The 16946-nt window shown below is 35.7% G+C and overlaps 1 protein-coding gene across 3 annotated transcripts in view; it reads left to right on the plus strand.

Moving 5' to 3' along the window:
• Nucleotides 1-16946, plus strand: part of VPS13B (vacuolar protein sorting 13 homolog B) — a 428152-nt gene that overhangs the window by 348771 nt on the left and 62435 nt on the right. For all 3 annotated transcript variants that reach the window (XM_051785196.1, XM_051785198.1, XM_051785197.1), the window contains exon 40: nucleotides 16351-16547. In XM_051785196.1, the coding sequence (XP_051641156.1) occupies nucleotides 16351-16547 (197 nt within the window). The remainder of the gene's footprint in view (nucleotides 1-16350; nucleotides 16548-16946) is intronic.

A 16946-nucleotide genomic window follows, 5' to 3' on the forward strand; every position in this document is an offset into this window, starting at 1 on the left:
TTGAAAAGTACTTGTGCAGACTTTTTAACCACTTATCTTAGAAGTTTTATGATTGCATAATAAGCTAGCTAGAATTTGTCACTTCTGGTTTGCAAGCATACAGAGTTTTTATTCTGACTTCCTGTGATTTCGTCTATCAGTCCTTGCTGAAAACTTCATTTGTTTTGAAATTGAAGTATGTGAGGAAGACCTGGTCTGAAATTTCCAAGATTCAATGGAATTGTTGAACTAAAATCTCCACTCCAGCCGTTCTCTCCTCTGCCTGTGTTGGCAGATGGCTGTGCTGCTTCTAGTAAGGTCCACAGGGTAGAAAGAAAGGGTCTGTTTCCTCTTGTTTTGCTTGAAGAGGGTTGAAGTGGACAGTCCAGTTTGACTGTGTGAGATCATGGAACTGCTCTTTGAAGGAGGGCTGAGTGGTGCAGCTATATGACTCTGTGCCCCACAAGTAGACCATACCTCACAATTACACTGATCCCTAACTCTGGAATTTTTGCTTTCTAATGTGCGCAGTCAGGTAGTCACATTTTCTCCTGTCCAGTATAATTCTTTAGAAATTCACTTATTCCTTGCATACCTATTTTGATTTTAGCTCAGTTTTAATTCTGTTAATCTCAGTTTCCCTTTTGTATTACAAATTGAACATGTCATTTTTTTTTAAATTCCAATCTGGGTTTTAATTAGAACAGTGTTGTGAGTCAAGGGAAATAAATATCTCCTCATTCTTCCTATTTATTAAAAAATGTTGAATTGTACTTTATTATTGCTATAATGTTAAAAATTGCTTTTAAAATTGAATTATGCACCAATATGCTTTGAGTTATGAGGAAGTAGGATAATCTTCCTCAGATAAATGGTATAATGTTATTACCATGCACATACTGTTAGTGAGATCATGTAAGTGTCCTGCCAATTTCTTTACCCTCTAGACAGCCAAATGTCAACTCCTTTCAGTTATATGAAAATTAAAATTAAATGGAAAAAAATCAGCTGCACTTGGCATGAGGTTTGAATCAAAGATCAAAATTGTGTTATTCTAGGCTGTCTTGATGACCCTATTAGGTTGCTATGAAAGCCAGCATTTTGCCTTCTTTCAGGATGGTATTTTTGGAGCACAGCACACCAAGTTTTTTATGTAATTACATTACGCTGCCATTATAGATAACAGACATCATAAGCCATAATGTATGTGCTTGTGTAATAATGTGACCCTGTCCAGGGGGAATAGCAGTTCTTCTTCAAGTGGGCATACAGAGCTGGACTGCTAGTAGCACACACGTTCTGCTGCTTTGTGCTTCCATACTGTGGTCTAGAGAAAGAAAGGAAGTTGCAATCCTTTTTCCTGTCCGCTGCGATTGCCTCAGAGAGTAAGACAGAAACCAGGAAGCAGTCAGCCCCCAGCAGTCAGGTTCTGTCAGCTTCCACTGGTGTTACTGTAATTCTTCAGATTTCTACTACAAGGGAAGAGATGAAAGCTGTCAGCCAAGTTAGAGGACACGTATTCAAATCTTTGATCTTGGGCACATAGAGTGCAGAAATACCAAGAGGATCCACATTTTGGTTGTGGGTCATTATTTATGGCAGTAACTGTTGCCTGGGTTGAGGTGGTGATTTTTCATATTTTCCAGAAATGACCATATCCCTACACAGAGCAGCTCTGCACAGTGTGGATAAACAGCCATTATGAACATGGACAGTGTGCATATTTTCATTAATCTAACAGATATGTGGGTGGAATAAGTCATACAGAGATGATTTTCAGTTTTTTTTAGGTAAACTGCATTTGCCAAATACTTATTCTAAACTTCAGGTTCTAATTTAAATCAGTCATGAGGCCTTTCATCAGCTCCACTTTTTCTCCTATATAGATATATGTTTGTTTATTAACATACTGTGTATTTAGTGGATATGGAAAATTCTTTAAATATAAAGATAAAAAAGACAAAACAACATTTATTGTCTTCAATTCTTGAAATGAAACATTAGAGAAACATCTGCAAGCCAAAGACTTTATCAAAGGATCTGAATTTGAAGATAATAATGATAAAAATATATTAAAATACATTTTAAAAACTTTCCCAGGATTGTGTATATGTTCAAATGCAAGGAGGACCCATAATGTCACCCACTGTGTTACCAGTCTCCCTTAAACCTCTGCTTCACATGAATCCGGTCAAAGGTGCACTTCTGTAGTTTGTCATGATTTTAAAGTCTGCCAGTTGCATGTTCTTTCTTTCTTTCTAAGTTGTTGTGACATTTCTTCTAGCTTTCTATCTTTGTTAAACTTCTAGCATATCGTTTTAATCATGGGTAGGTTTTAGAAGTCTCTGGTTTTATAGCTATTCTTCAAATTCCTGGAACTTGGAAAAGCTTCACCATAAAGAGAATTTTTCTAAATATTGAAGGTGCGTGTCATCTGCTATGGCCAAAAGATAGAGAACAGCTTCAGATTGTAAGAGTTGAAATGAACTATGTTTTTTTCTGTAAAACCTTACCTTGCTGTTGTTTCTAGATTGTCCCAAAAGCTTATTTTCTTATGCTTTTACTTGTTTTTTTGCAAAGCTAAGAAGTTTTGCTGGTCAAGTTTCTAATACTTTGCTTTTTACGGTCCAAACGTTGTTTTATTTGTGGAGGGAACAGGAAGAACTGATGTTTCTGCCATGGCATAGCATGTTGCATTTTCTTCAGCAATGTTAAATAGAAGTTTGATCTAATTGTTTGAAGGAAGTGAGAATCCTAGATGCGCTTGCAAGAAATTGCATCAGAATTGTATTTTTTGGGGAAGGTTGAGAGTATTTGAACTTGTTCTTCCTGTCTAACAGACATTGCAAACACTTCTTTTTTAATTTTTAATCTCCCATTGTCCCATATTCACATGCTACAAATGTTCTTGGCTCTGTGATTTACCATTCTTTCAGATAACTAGTATTTGGTGAAACACCTTTAGACTTCTCTGGTATCTCTTCTTAACTTTTAAGGAGTTCCCGTTCAGTGACATAAGGTGTTTCTTATCCTCAGGTACTAAAGCCACTCTCTGACATCTTTTTCTGGCCCTTTTTTATCTGGAGACCTTTTCTTATTTTGATCCTCTTATGTCTACATCACTGCCAAGACCTTTTCTGAATATAACTTCTCAAGATTGTTTCAAAGTTTCTGTGGTAGTACTTGCAATCTCTTACTAATGAAGCGAGAACATAGGTTTTATTTTTGAAACGCAAGATCAATTAAGTGAAGCAAAAACCAATTTATGAATGTGCTTACAAGTGGTTTGGGTGAAACCTAACTGGAAAAAAGAGTTAATACTGGGTTCTGTGTCAAGAAGGAAATATGTTGTGGATGTAGAGTATTCCTGAGTCTTTTACGCTGAAAATCTTTCTAATTCCTTGATCAAAACTGTTCTCTTGACTGCTCTGTCAGCTTCTGCGTCATTGCCAGTGATGGTTGCCTGTTTTTCAAGCTGTGAAAAGTTTTTGATTGATGTTTAGAAAGGTCTAACCAAAATATCTCAGTAAAGGTCAATGTGGGGTGAAGGAATATACACACAAGAGCATAGTTTCACGTTCTTGTAAGAAGAAAAAGTAAATAGGCTGTTTCTTATCCAAGTAATGTGATAAATACTGCTTTGGGCCACCACTAATGTACCCCTTGTATGAAGGAGATCTACAGAAAAGACCTTCAGGCAGCTACTCAAATGTTGGTAGAGGCATACCATTTTAATCTTGAATGTTGCTAAGATTATTTTTAAAATATTTGGAGAAGAAAAAGCATATTCCACTGATAACTTCACTTAACATAGCCCATATTTCATAAGAGTGAAGTTAATTCCAGCGCCGAGTCCATCCAATGTCATGTAAATCAGGATAGTCTATTACTGCCCAAAGCAGCAAGGGCAAAGAGTAGAATGGTGTTGACATTAGAATTACATTGCCACCTGAGGAGCAGAGGAAAGTCCAAATTTGGAAGAATTTCACAAAATTAATTCAAAAGCTAAAAAGCAAGATGAGGTAGCAATGCCTTTACTTTAAAAATACTGAAGATTCATAAATCAAAAAGGGATGCTCTCTGAGATGTTCGTTGTTATAACGAATGAAACTTAAATCCTTCATGTAGATTGCTGGTAAGAGAAAGTGTTGTGGTTAAAGGTATATGGATGAGCAACTTCGAAAGCTTATGTTATTAAGTACTTAAAGAAAATATGTCCAGAAAACCAGAGAGACAAAGCCTACTGTTTTTGCTCCCAAAGTTTAGTTAATGCTACATTTAGGACACTCTCTTGTGTAGATAATTTCTATAATAAAAATTGTCTCAGCAAGTATTCATTGCAAAGACTTAAGTCATGCCTCAGTTTCCCAGTTTAACAGTAAACTGTATGCTAAAAGGCAACCATTTCATCATTACAGGGCAACAGGTCTTCTATTTGCTCTATGATGGTCTTGGTATGTAGCAGTTAAAGTTGGAGTTGGGGGGCAGTGATCATTCTCGTTCTTATGAAATCTGACCATAAAATGTCTTCTACGGAGATGTGGAAGCACGGTGATAGCCTTCAAGCAGAATTGAGTTTTTAATGTATATAGAAATGTCTCTTGCAAAGATGTCAGAGCTGTAGGAGATACATGAGCATCTCAGGAACAAGAATGTGCTAGGCAGTCTAAACTGCAGAGTAAGGGTTTCATAGTCTCTCTCTTCATCTCCCAAATTGGACATTAGCTTGAACTGGCTACTAGGACAGCTGAAAGAGAGTTTGTAGCAATTTCCTCCATCCTGATTGTTCTGGTTGCCTTGGAAATATGGCATTAGGAAGAAAGGAGTAGGAGCAGTTTTGAATTCTAGACAATAGTTTATGATTATGCAGATAATGCCACTGTCCCAGAACATAAAAATAATTGAAGAAGAATATATTCCACATCATAACAAAGGATGGTATTTCAGAGCTGTCACGTGATGATAAATTCAACCGTGCTTGTACAGTTCCTTGGATCTGTCAGGTTCAGCATTTGAGAAAGGACAAGTGTTCCTCATTACTGCGATATTTTTAAAATTCAAAGGAGGGAGTTGCAGGGGAAAAAATTCAGTTAGTGATTCAGACTTTCACATTGTGCAGATACAATACGGAGTTAGCTACATTTAGATATCTAACCTCAAAGAAAGTGTTGTGGCACTTAGAACTGTACTTGCACTATGCATCTAGTTTCCCAAAGTCTTCCTATGTCTTCTTACAATCTTGAGAATCTCAGATATGTATTTATCTTTGCCTGTGATTAGTCTGTTTTTGTTTTACTTTTTTGATTTAATCTGGGTCATATTTTTATATCATTTATCTTTACCAAGAACAAGGTTGACAGGTTTGGGTTGGCAAGGGAGAGAACAAAAATTAGGAGGGGCTCACCAAGATAGGAAAACAGTGCATGTGCCATCAAGGAAATATTCTGCTTTTCTGTGCAAGCAGGTGAACAGAATATGCAAATGATTTCCTGTACAGCTGGAGGTCTATTTTAACTAGTGAACTTTTTACAGAGATTCTCAGTGTTTACTGTTGCATTGTAGAGTTATCTTTCCAATAAGGGATATTGCTGGCATTGCCCCCTATCTCAAACAAAAAACTGTGCATTGTCACAAGACCATTTACATAAGTGGCCATGGATTTAAATGCAGGAGAAAAACAGATTTGTCTAATCAAAGTAATCATATGATGTATAATGCTCCAAAATCTGAGTTCTCTGATTTATTTAAGCTGCATCGCCAACACAGACTTAAAATTCTTTCTCCTGGATTGTCATCCAGTGAGAAATGCAAGCTGTTAAAGCTTACAAAACAAAAGGAAGATAATCTATGGCATTTGCTTGTTTCTCCATATGAAGTTAAAATATCTGCTGAACTGTAACTCTGACAGGTTTTTGTATTTGAGGATGTTTCCCTTGTGTACCTGACAGGATTCCTATGGCATGCAAGTGTAGTCAGCATTATAACAGCTGATGAAAAGATGAATGTGTGCTAAGACCTCCTTTTTTGGCCTTTCTTCTTTATGTAGTGTCCTAAGAAACAGAGCACGGTTTAGAAAAGTGGTGATTAAATTAACCAAATATCAAGGTCTACTGGAGAAATTTTAGGGCAGAAAGTATAGTTCCAAGGTTGCAAGGGCTTAACTGGGATTTAGTAAGGAAAGGCTAGGTAAATAAAACTACTGTGGTAAAATTTACACAGCATTTCCTAAGGTGGTGAAATCTCTTTTAGAAGAACATAAAATATTTCCATTTTCAAAAGACAGGGTTTCAAAAAATTGTCTGTTGCGTTGCTTTACATGCTTATTCTGTTTAAATAAAGCATTTTCAAACTGTAGTCTGGAATCTGATTCTTTCAACGCTGTCAGCCAATAAACAGTCATTTTCTAACACCTTGTGGGTGTTTAAACAGTGGCTTAAGGAAGCATGAGCTTAAGAGTGACTGACATTAGACCTACTGTAAGTCATTATTCCAGGAAGGATTTGACATGACAGTCAACAGGAAAAGAATTATGATCAATGTCAAAGACATTCATTTTTCCTTTTAATGGAGAATACCTCATTTTTGGCTGACTCTGCTTCCTTTTTACTTTTCACTCCCTGTTGGGACTACAGTGTTCAGCTGGGCATTTAAGAGTCTGGGAAAAGTGCTTTTTGGGAAACCACAACTTCTATCCATGCTTGATTTATTTCTTATATTCCCAAAGCAACAACTATTTTGGAAATCCAGATGATTTGTGTGTGACAGATTAGTGATTTAAGGTCATGGTGTTACTGGATAATAAACTGTAAAGTTCAACCATGCTTCTTGATAAACCTGTCGGTTTGCAAATTATTGAATCTTCTGCCACACACTTCAGTACTGTCTTCAAATAATGAGACTTTTTAGATGGTTGGGGAATAATTTGTCTAGCTGTTGTGAATTGCGCAGAATGCAAATTTGGTGCTTTGTCTGGGATTCTACTTCTTAAAAAAACTTACATTTCTTGTTAATTCTACCTTTTGATGTTATTCAGTATGACTGTAATAGTCATACTACTACTATACACAGACTCTGTACAGTGTTTTTATGATCTCTCTACTGTGTGAAGAGTGGCAACAAGCTTGAAATGAAACAATAGAGTCCAATTATTAAGCATATCTGATCATAAACTATAACTGTAAAAAACTGCCATTTATTCTAATGTAGGAAACTGCTTTCCCAGCAGTAGAAGCAGTGTTTCCATTCATGCATGAGGACAAAAATGAATGCAGTTCATCACATAAACAGCTGGTCTGTGTGAGAGGGCTGTAGGTTTGGTTGAGCCACTTACACTTCAGATGATCCAGGTGCAAGCAAGTTTTCTGATACTGGGAAGAGTTTTGCACATGTTTTCCAAAGTTAAGACTCTGACTGTTAATTGTAAGTATCATCTTCATTTTCTTGCAAGGAAGGAAGTAGGAGCTAAAGAAGTTGGAGAGTTACACTGTGAGTCTTAAGCAGATGTTGAAACAGAGCCCATTCTCTCTAGGAATTCCAACTTTAAACATTATTTGTGAATTTCCTTGCCTGAGAGTAGGATTATGTCAGACTTTACTATTTTGTTACTGTTTTGTGTGTGTATAATCTTAATTATTTTGCCGTGTGATCTTAGTGTTCACTGCATTGAGATGAGACTGTATCGTTTGGCCTAGAGTTTCTGTGCAGTCTGCAGGGAGTTAAGCGTAACTTGTTGGGAATGTTAATGGAAGTTGTGTGTAATTTGCCTGTGCATCACACTGAAATTTACCCTTTGGGGTTACTGAGCCAGTGAAAATTCTACCGGGTGCCAGAGGACTGACGAAACCATCAGATTATCTTAATGACAGATTTACACTCTCCTCGTGTTCTGTACTTTTCAGATTTTGTAACTGATTTATGAAATTTTGCAAACCCAAGTCCTTCCGGCTGAACGCTGATCTTGTACTTCTTGTAGGAGTCAGGCTTTACTGTGGTGAGAATATGTGGTCAAAATAGCCCATATACTGAAAATTACAAACTACTTAATGTATTAATAGGCTGCTACTCTCAATCCCAGAGGGGACTACATTTCAACGGCATAATGTTTATATTATTAATAAATACTAAAGCCTAGAAAATTAAAAACCTTAAATTAAATGCACAAGATAGTTCCTGTATCAGAAAGAGAGAATAATGGGTTTTGCAAGAAGTAGGTAAGTCCCTAATGTACGATCTCCTATCTGTATACTTTTGTTTCTTAATGCTCACAACAATAAATTAAGACCTAATTAATTTAAGTAAATTAAGTAAATTGTTGGGTTTGCTATTCAAAAAGCAAGTGATCATCACATAAATTCAGTCTCAAGATAAATGACAGTTATTAGAAAAGTTTGAACTTAGCAGTACATAATTTTCCTGTTTAGAGTCCTGCAGAAATCTCAGTTATAGCATAGCACTATTCTGTGCTTTAACAAAAGCCATTAGTGTCTTTAGAGTAATTTTTCCATGATGAAGAAAGCCAGTATCTGTGACAGATTACTTTACTCCACACACCTGCATTTGCTCTGAACCTGCTAGCCTGATAAATCGATAAGTTAGTCACATGTTGTTTTAAAAAGGCAAAGAACATAGTTCCTAATAAAAGAATGCTACATATTTCTTCTAAAAGGTTAAAAAGCATTTCTCAGGGCTCTTAAATTACCATATTCTGATACCAAGGGAAAATAAAACCTGGGCTTAGAGTCTTGTTTGTACTTAGAGGGCTTTCCGGACAGGAAGGCAATCTTGATGCAATTCAGTAAGCCACAATACCAGTGGGGCATTACAGGTGAAAAAATTGCAGCTGTACCCCTCACCACAATGTATTACAACTGTACAGTGGAATATTTCCTGTACAGAAATAGGGCTTGGTTAACTTTGTTTCCCAAGAGTAGATCACATTAAAATGTTATAAAATCATGATTTCCTGCATTTGAATACTTGTGGTTTCTCAACTGGTTCCAATATTACAAAAGGTTTTTTATAGCTTCTATTAGTTGAAGATGTATAGAAGCTTTTTTCCAAAGTCAGCTAAAAGGCAGTTATGTATTTTTAAAGAACAATTTATCTCAGAAGACAAGAGTTTTGTTCTACCTCTTTATTATAACTCTGTTTGATACTTATTTTAGAAACTGCGGGACAGATGTAAAATTAAATCAAATTAAATAAATATGCTAATAGGACCATAAATATATATGTGAAATGGAGTCGAAAGAGCTGAAGTATATATTATTACTCAGAAACCAAAATAGTAGTTATTTTTGCTATTCAGCCAAAGACCTCAGTGTAGATAGGGGAAAAAATTAAATTAAGCAGATATTACATATTCAATTTTAAAGTGAGTAGTTGTAATTTAAACGTCCTAGCTTTAGGACCAAATTTGTTAAACCAAATTCAAAGAGAAGCAAAGCAATTCTTTGAAGAAATTATATGGCATAATTTTGGAAAACATCTCCAGTTGGGGTTTCTGATTATTCCTGAGCCTTGAAAATTGAGAGTGCACCATAGTGAAATAACTTTTACTTCCTGAAATATGCAAGTATGTAACATTTCAACTGGCATCCAAATACAGAAAACCATAGTGAATATACAAGGGAGGTTGAGCTGGGGGGGACAGAAAATACTTTGTACAACTAGAATGTTTTTAATCCTAGTAGTACTGCTAATCCTAACACTACTAATACTAGGCTATACTTTTGCCTCACTGTAAACCACCACTTTTTTTTATTTGTTTGGGGGTTTGTGGGGTTTTTTTCCTCCGCAAAATGGGAAAATTGGTGCTCTGTAGCTGTGCCTAGTGAGTGTTTTCCACACTGATATGATACCATCTTAGCCCTAAGGAAGGTTAAAAAATGTTATCCAGTGGTTTGTAGCAAAATCAATCACACAAGATAAACAGGAATGTAGATGATGAAGTATCTTACAGTTGTCCAAAATGGTGTTCCAACAGTCAGATTGACTTGTGTATGTCATGTGAATAGGCATATTACAAAGGTTTTGTTCTGTTTAGTATTATTTTTCTTTTGAGCACATTTTCTACATAGTGTATTTTTATACAGGGTTCTTTTGCTGTAAATAATACTTCAAAATCAAATTTAGTACTAATGTTGCTGGTAGTTATTGCCAAGAATTTTTCCCTAGTAAAAATCTGGATAAAGCTTTTTATTTCCTGCTACTGCAACTTCTGTTCACTTAATGAGAGAATTGTGTTTTTAAGGCAATTGGCCCTAAAACAGTAAAATATCCTAATAAGAGAATAGCAATCAGTTTATTCATACTCAGGAAGCTGAAGTTAAAATCTCAGCATGGGTTGGTGTCTGAGTCAAAGTGCTAGTTTATGTTGTATTCTGCCTCATTCACTGAGGTGGCCTTCCTTGGAGAAGATGAAACACACACACGCTTCCTGTCTTCTGTGTGCATTTTCTTGTTGTTTCTTAGCTGTTTCTGGAACAAGAATAGATTACTTTCCAAGAGGAAGCGCCCACGATCTGAGGGACTGAGATTCAAGAAATGAATATTTCTTCTGTAAAAGCTTTTTTTCTAGAAAATACATGGATCAAAAGGAAGCATCACAGAAAGCAACATTAGCTACATCCTGTAACCCAGCTGATATCATCTTTCTTTCTCAGCTGGACAATATATATTTTGAAGCCTAAGAAATCTGCATGTGTACAATTAAAAGTCCATTTTTTATTGTTTAAGCAGTAAAGCAATAATACTTCTATACAGCCTTCATTCAACAACCTCAAAAAAGTAGACTGGTGACTGTAGCTTTTTCCTAGAGACAAAAAAGATGTCTGAAAAAGATGGGATTAGCTAAGAAATGGAGATACTTCAATCACTTCTGTCCTACTTGGAAATCATGTCTGTGTCTGAGACCTGTTAGCATTCTGACAACATAGGTATGATCATTTATGGTAACATGACAGGTTGTGGAAGTGCACTCATGTTGTTTCTCTGCTCAGCTAGAGAAACATACCTGTACACAGATAAAGTGGTGTGCATTCAGAGCTTTTCAAGTCCAAATTAACCAAGTAGCCTGAAGCTGGGAGATTAACATCAGCTCACAGGAAAATCTAGAAGCATGTTGTAGTCATGAAATCCTTTAAAAAGCATGTACAGGTCAACAGTCATTTCTCTCCTATTGTGTCTTATTAGACATAACTGCAAGTGGGAATAAGTATCCATCTCTTCAACACAGGGATGAAAATATTAATATGTAACATAGCATGAACAGATTCTGTAGCATTTCTTAGCCCCTGGTTTCCAAATAGGAATTAAATTATTCTAATACAGATAATGTGTGACACAGATATGATGAATAACGAAAACCGCAAGCTGTCACATTGTAGTGCCTTTGTGGGAGTACTTCATGTTGGTTACTAACATTTATACTGTCTTGCTGATAGGTTAACAAATGTGAAGGAAGTGACTTGAGGGATGCAGGTTTTTAAGAGGGTTTTCAAGTTTCTTGTTTTTTCAGAGGGATGTTTGTGAAGTGTGTGTGATGGAGGTTTTAGCTTGTATGTGTTTCTTGTATGTGCTAGTGTAATATAGAGTGAAACGAGAGATTCAGAGAAAACAGGAATCCACTCCGAAGATTTCTGCTCCAAGGCACCTATTTTCATTAGTTGTTTGTGTCCTGTAATTGCAGGGAGCAGGACTGGAATTGTCACTTGGAGACAGCTGATTTTATTCCAGTCAGAATTTGCCAATACACCATTTTCCTTCTTCTTCCAAACAGTGCCATGCTATTTTCAGACCCTAAATGTCTATAGTCCACAGCAGTAAAAAGAAAAAGAATGAGCCTTTAATTTCTCTACTTAGAGTTTAGGCTGTTTTCATGCAGCTTTTCATTTCTGCTTCTAATCTCTGTTGTTAATGCTACTGAAAAAAAAGTATTTGACAGCCGTTTTGCTCTCTATTGCTATAATCATCCTTCTAAATAAGTGTTTGCACCATAGTATGTGGTTTTCTTGCAAAACAGAGCTTGGAGATTTCTGGTTCAATCTGAGTTTAAAATTAAATAATAATTTTATGCACACATAAGTGACAGGTGAATAAAATATTGCATTTAAAACTATCTTTGAGAGCTCGAGAAGAAGAAAAAAGTTGCAGGGAAGTGTCTGTTGGAGATGCATGTTTGTTGTTTAGCAAAAAATTTAAATATGCTTTGTTAGCATTTGTTTTTACAGAGGCAGCCTTAGCGGTCACATTTTCTAAGAGGTAACAATTATAGCTTAGGTTTTATTCAAATATTTTAAGGTAAAAGTACTGTATTTAATTCAACATGTGGGGGATTTTTTGTTGCAGCTAATTCACTTATTCCCACTGCTTATGACTCAGTTCTGGCATTATAGCTCATTTCCAGAGTTTCACAACTATTATTTTTGGCAGCTAATATTGCCCAGAGCTACCATCTTTCCTTAAACTTATTCAGATCAGGCATTAGTAATAAATCCCCTAGAACAAATAAAGCTAGATATGTAGGAATCAAAGATTCTAAGTCAACTAAGTCTTTTGCAAGCTTCAACTAGAAAGCTTACAGTTTGTGTAGTCCCAAAGCTTGAGCTGTATTTTATACAGGCAGTCACATAAAGTGTGTCATTGACCTTTTACTTCTAATATGCAGATGACACTTTGAAGCATACTGTCTCTTGTGCTTTCTTGACATATTACAAGGTATTTAGAAAAAATTTGTAAACAAAAATAAAGAGGAATAATCTTTTCAACTTGCTTAACAGTCTGCTTTAATCGTTAGGCAATTTTTTCTCGTTTTGGCTTCTCATACTGCTGAGTTCAGCAATCATTCCTTTGCCTTTCCAAATTTTTCATAATTCACTTTAAAGTGTTTGGCATGTAGCATACAGAATGTGTCACGCTGGAAGGGACCACAGTGGATCATCTGGTCCAACCTCCCTGCTCAAGCAGGGCCATCCTAGAGCACATTGCACAGGATCGCATCCAGATGGTTCTTGAATATCTCCGATGAGGGAGACTCCACAACCTCTCTGGGCAACCTTTCCAGTGCACCATCACCTGCACAGTAAAGTTCTTCCTCATGTTCAGATGGAATTTCCACTGCATTAAGTTTATACCAGAGCCTGAAGAAGAGTTATTACTTTTTTATGGCATAATAATTGCTTTGATCATTTTACTTTGCAATCTTTTCCTCACAATAAATTTCAGTATATTCACCACCTACTGAGTGGGTGGAAATATTGACGTACCTACTTTTACTTTCTTTTTTAACAGTGTATTTGAAATCGGGTTTGGATTTTTTCAAGTTTTACTCTGCCTTTTTTTAAATCTTTATTTTCAATCTCTCTATATTACTTTCCTCTTGCCTTACTGGTAGTTTTATGGCTTTCGTATTGTAGTGCCACTTAAGAAATTCCATTACTGTGCTCTTTAACTTGTTCTTCCAGCACATTAATCTTAGTGGGAATAGAATTCATCATCTTGCTTAGCCTCTCTTAAAATACCCATTACTTGCCATTCTAATCCAATTTTGTGAGATTTTCATAAGGGAGACTTGCATATTCAAAGAGAGTTTTAGTTTGAGAGGTAATGTTAGAGAAATAAATATCCCAAATAACATGATAGCTTTGTGAGACTTTTGTTGCACACTCAACAACATGGAAAGAAAAGATAAAAAAAGATTGAAAAGATTGAATCAGGTTCCTGAAAGAATCTCAAAGTATTTTAAGGACTAAGATTTAAAAGTATGCAGAAATAAATGCTGCAGTATGTAGAATTATTTATGCAACCATGAAAGACCACAGCCTTTTGTCAGAAAATATACAGATCCTTTTGTAGTTATATCATTCCAAGACTTTATGATATAGAAAATATGCCAAGTATTGTAATGTTTTTTAAAAAATCAAATTTTTTATTGCCAGTAGAGACTGCAGAGGTTTAAAAAAAGAAATATGGGATTGTGAATGGCTCCACAATGTTGTACAAAAGATAGCAGATGACGGAAGTTGCTCTTTATGTGTTCATCATTAACGTAGGGGAGTTTCTTGGAGGTATCCATAATTGAAGGGTAGGACCATGGATGTAGTAGTGTAACAATCTTGAGTGTTTGTCCACATCCATTAAACTTTCAAATAATTCAACATTGGAAGGTTCTGAAAATATCTAAAATTCTGTAGTGACACTGAGAGCAAAAAGAATCAATTTAGTGTGACTTTGAAATATGACCACAAATGCAATAATGTGATGTTTCTTATTGCTGCTGTCGTGCACAGCACTGTTGTGCGGTTAGCAACACAGAAGCAGCAAAGATCAAGCCCAGTGTTCTCCCATTGGGCAATGCTTGTTATTTCTCCATCTTATTAACAAACCAAGCTTTTAAAAGCAACTGTCATGAGCACCAAGTCTGTCCTTGAACCTTCCTATCTTTTTCTGTGTGGTTTCTAGCCTTACATTTTATTCATAGAGCAACCTCAGTTTTGACCCATAGTTTCTAAAGATCTTTCCTCTATTAACTGTTTCTCTTGTGAGGTGTATGGGTGGAGCAATTATGCTCCTATTGTTTTATTTCATTTAGTCATCAACTCTCCACAGTAGGAATTAATACAGTTCAAAGGTGAAAAAATGTAAATGTATGCCATATTCCAGATGAGTCCCCACTGGTGTATTATACAAGTCAATTAATAATTGTCCTTTGCTTTTGGAAATATCTCACCTGGTGTCTCTCAGGATGGCATTTGCTTTTTCCAAGCATCTTCATACCGCCTCATAATTTTCTGGCTGACATTTACGTATCTTCACCATTTCCAATTCAATATGCAGCTTATAAACAAATACGTTTTCTTTATGCATATGACGTGGGTTTTGATGTTAAATCAATCCCTTTCTCTCAGACTTTAGTCTTTAAAATTAAAGCAGCTCTCCTGATTGATATTGCTCTGGTGCTCTGTGATATATACATTACTGGTGTCAGAGTTTTGCTGGCAGTTATTAGATAATTTTTTTTCCCTACCTTTTCCCTAAAACAAATTTTAGTGACTGTGGTGGATTTTTTCAATCATTGTGACTTGACAGATATAGTAAAAATCCACCTTTCAGGCTCTGTGGTTCCACATGTTAATTCCTCCAGAATTCTTTGGTGATTATTTATGTTCCTTTGCCCTCCCCAGCTTGAACCATTGAGCTCCCTGAATTTTTCTTCTTAACCTTCATTCCTGTTAATTAATCAGCCTGCTGTCACCTCCATATGCATTATAATCTTTAATGAAAAACAAGGAAGATTACTTACAGAGATTTTTCTAGATTTGCTTGCATCTCTACCACATTCTTACTTTTTTTCCTGGTTATTTATGTATGCACAGACACGCAGGGATGAAAAAGGTAATAGTACATATGTGTAAATTTTTTCTTACTGATTGTTTTATGTCAGCTTGACTTTTAGTAATTCTTGAGTCTGTACAACTGTCATAACTGTGGATTTCAGTATCTTAATTCAAAAATCTTCATAGCTGACTGAGTTTGAATTTGTTTTAAATTCATAGTCTCATTCATTTTTATGCTATTACCGAAAAAAAAAAAAAAAGAGGACTAGGACACAACCCTTTAAAGCCTATACTTTTATTAAAGCTGGTTTTCTTTTGTCTTTAAAAATCTCTCTAATAACATTCTCTCCAGTTCATTGGTGCATCCAGAAATAATCCAAGTAGATTATTTACAGACTTAAAATTAGGAATGTGACTAAACAGAAGTCACTATGTATTTACTGGGTTTGATTTGCATTTGTTAGTCTAAATAACCAATATTCCTTGAAAAAAAAGATCATCTGATTACAAGTACTTCATTATTTCACCCAAGATTTTCAGTAATGTGTTGACCCACAACAGGGTATTGTGTTGTCTCTCACATTTTTTTCTCTACGTCATTGATTATTTTAATAAATTTATGTTTTGTTATATAATAAAACTAAAACAACAAGTTCCAGAAAAAATTAATGATGACTTGAATGTCTTTGATACCATGATGTGAAGACATCTGATGGATTTTTTTGGCTGCATAATACAAATAATAATTAGTTGAATTGTCTTTGTTATTCATGGGTACTGTGGAACAAGTAGCTATTTTTGTACAGAGGAAGTTGGGATTAGTTGGAAATTAATTAGAAAAGTTAGTCTCCAATGATGTTCTAAAAGCATTTTAATTCAAGTCCAGACATCACAGGATCTCAGTAATGGTTACAGTTCTGATATGGCAATTTACTTTTATTTAGTTTAGTTAGTTTTACTCTTTTAGTGTTTACAGGAAAACTATTATATTTGCCCCTGAGTATAAATTAATTATACCTTCTCTCTTTTATCACAGATTCCTTGCAGTTTGGAGTACTGGGATGAGCTTCAGAAATCATTTGTTGCATTCCGGGAATTCAGTCTATCAGAAAGCAAAGTCTGTGAACTGCAGCTGCCCAGTATCAACCTTGTGAACGATCAGAAAGAGCTCATTGCCTCCGACCTTTGGAGGATTGTCCTGAATAACAACCAGAATGTGGCCGATGACCAAAGGTAATTTTAAAGGAGGAGGGAAAAAGAGGCATCTAATGCTACCCTCCTAAGAGATCCCTTTCAAGAGACTTTAGGAAATAAGATACTGCTTTCATATGTGATAAGGGTAGTTCATCGTACATGAGCTTCAGACTGTCGTTCACCTTCACACAAGGGCATGGAGTGTTCACAAAAAAGAGCTTTCTTTAGGTTCATAGGCAGCCTGGCGTCATCATAACCATCCATTTTCTGAATACAAGGATTGCTGAAAAGTGGAGACGAACAGGTCATATCCTGAAACCTCTTAACTGCACAAGGCAGTAAAATTAGCTAATTACCAAAAGAAGGCTGAGGCACAATCCGTTCTATAATGTAGTAGTAAACATTCTTCTTCCATGCAATGCTCATACATCGCCTTAT

The sequence above is a fragment of the Manacus candei genome, unplaced genomic scaffold (genome assembly GCF_025592945.1).
Source record: "Manacus candei isolate 608988 ecotype Guabito, Panama unplaced genomic scaffold, ASM2559294v1 h1tg000019l, whole genome shotgun sequence".
NCBI lineage: Eukaryota > Metazoa > Chordata > Aves > Passeriformes > Pipridae > Manacus > Manacus candei.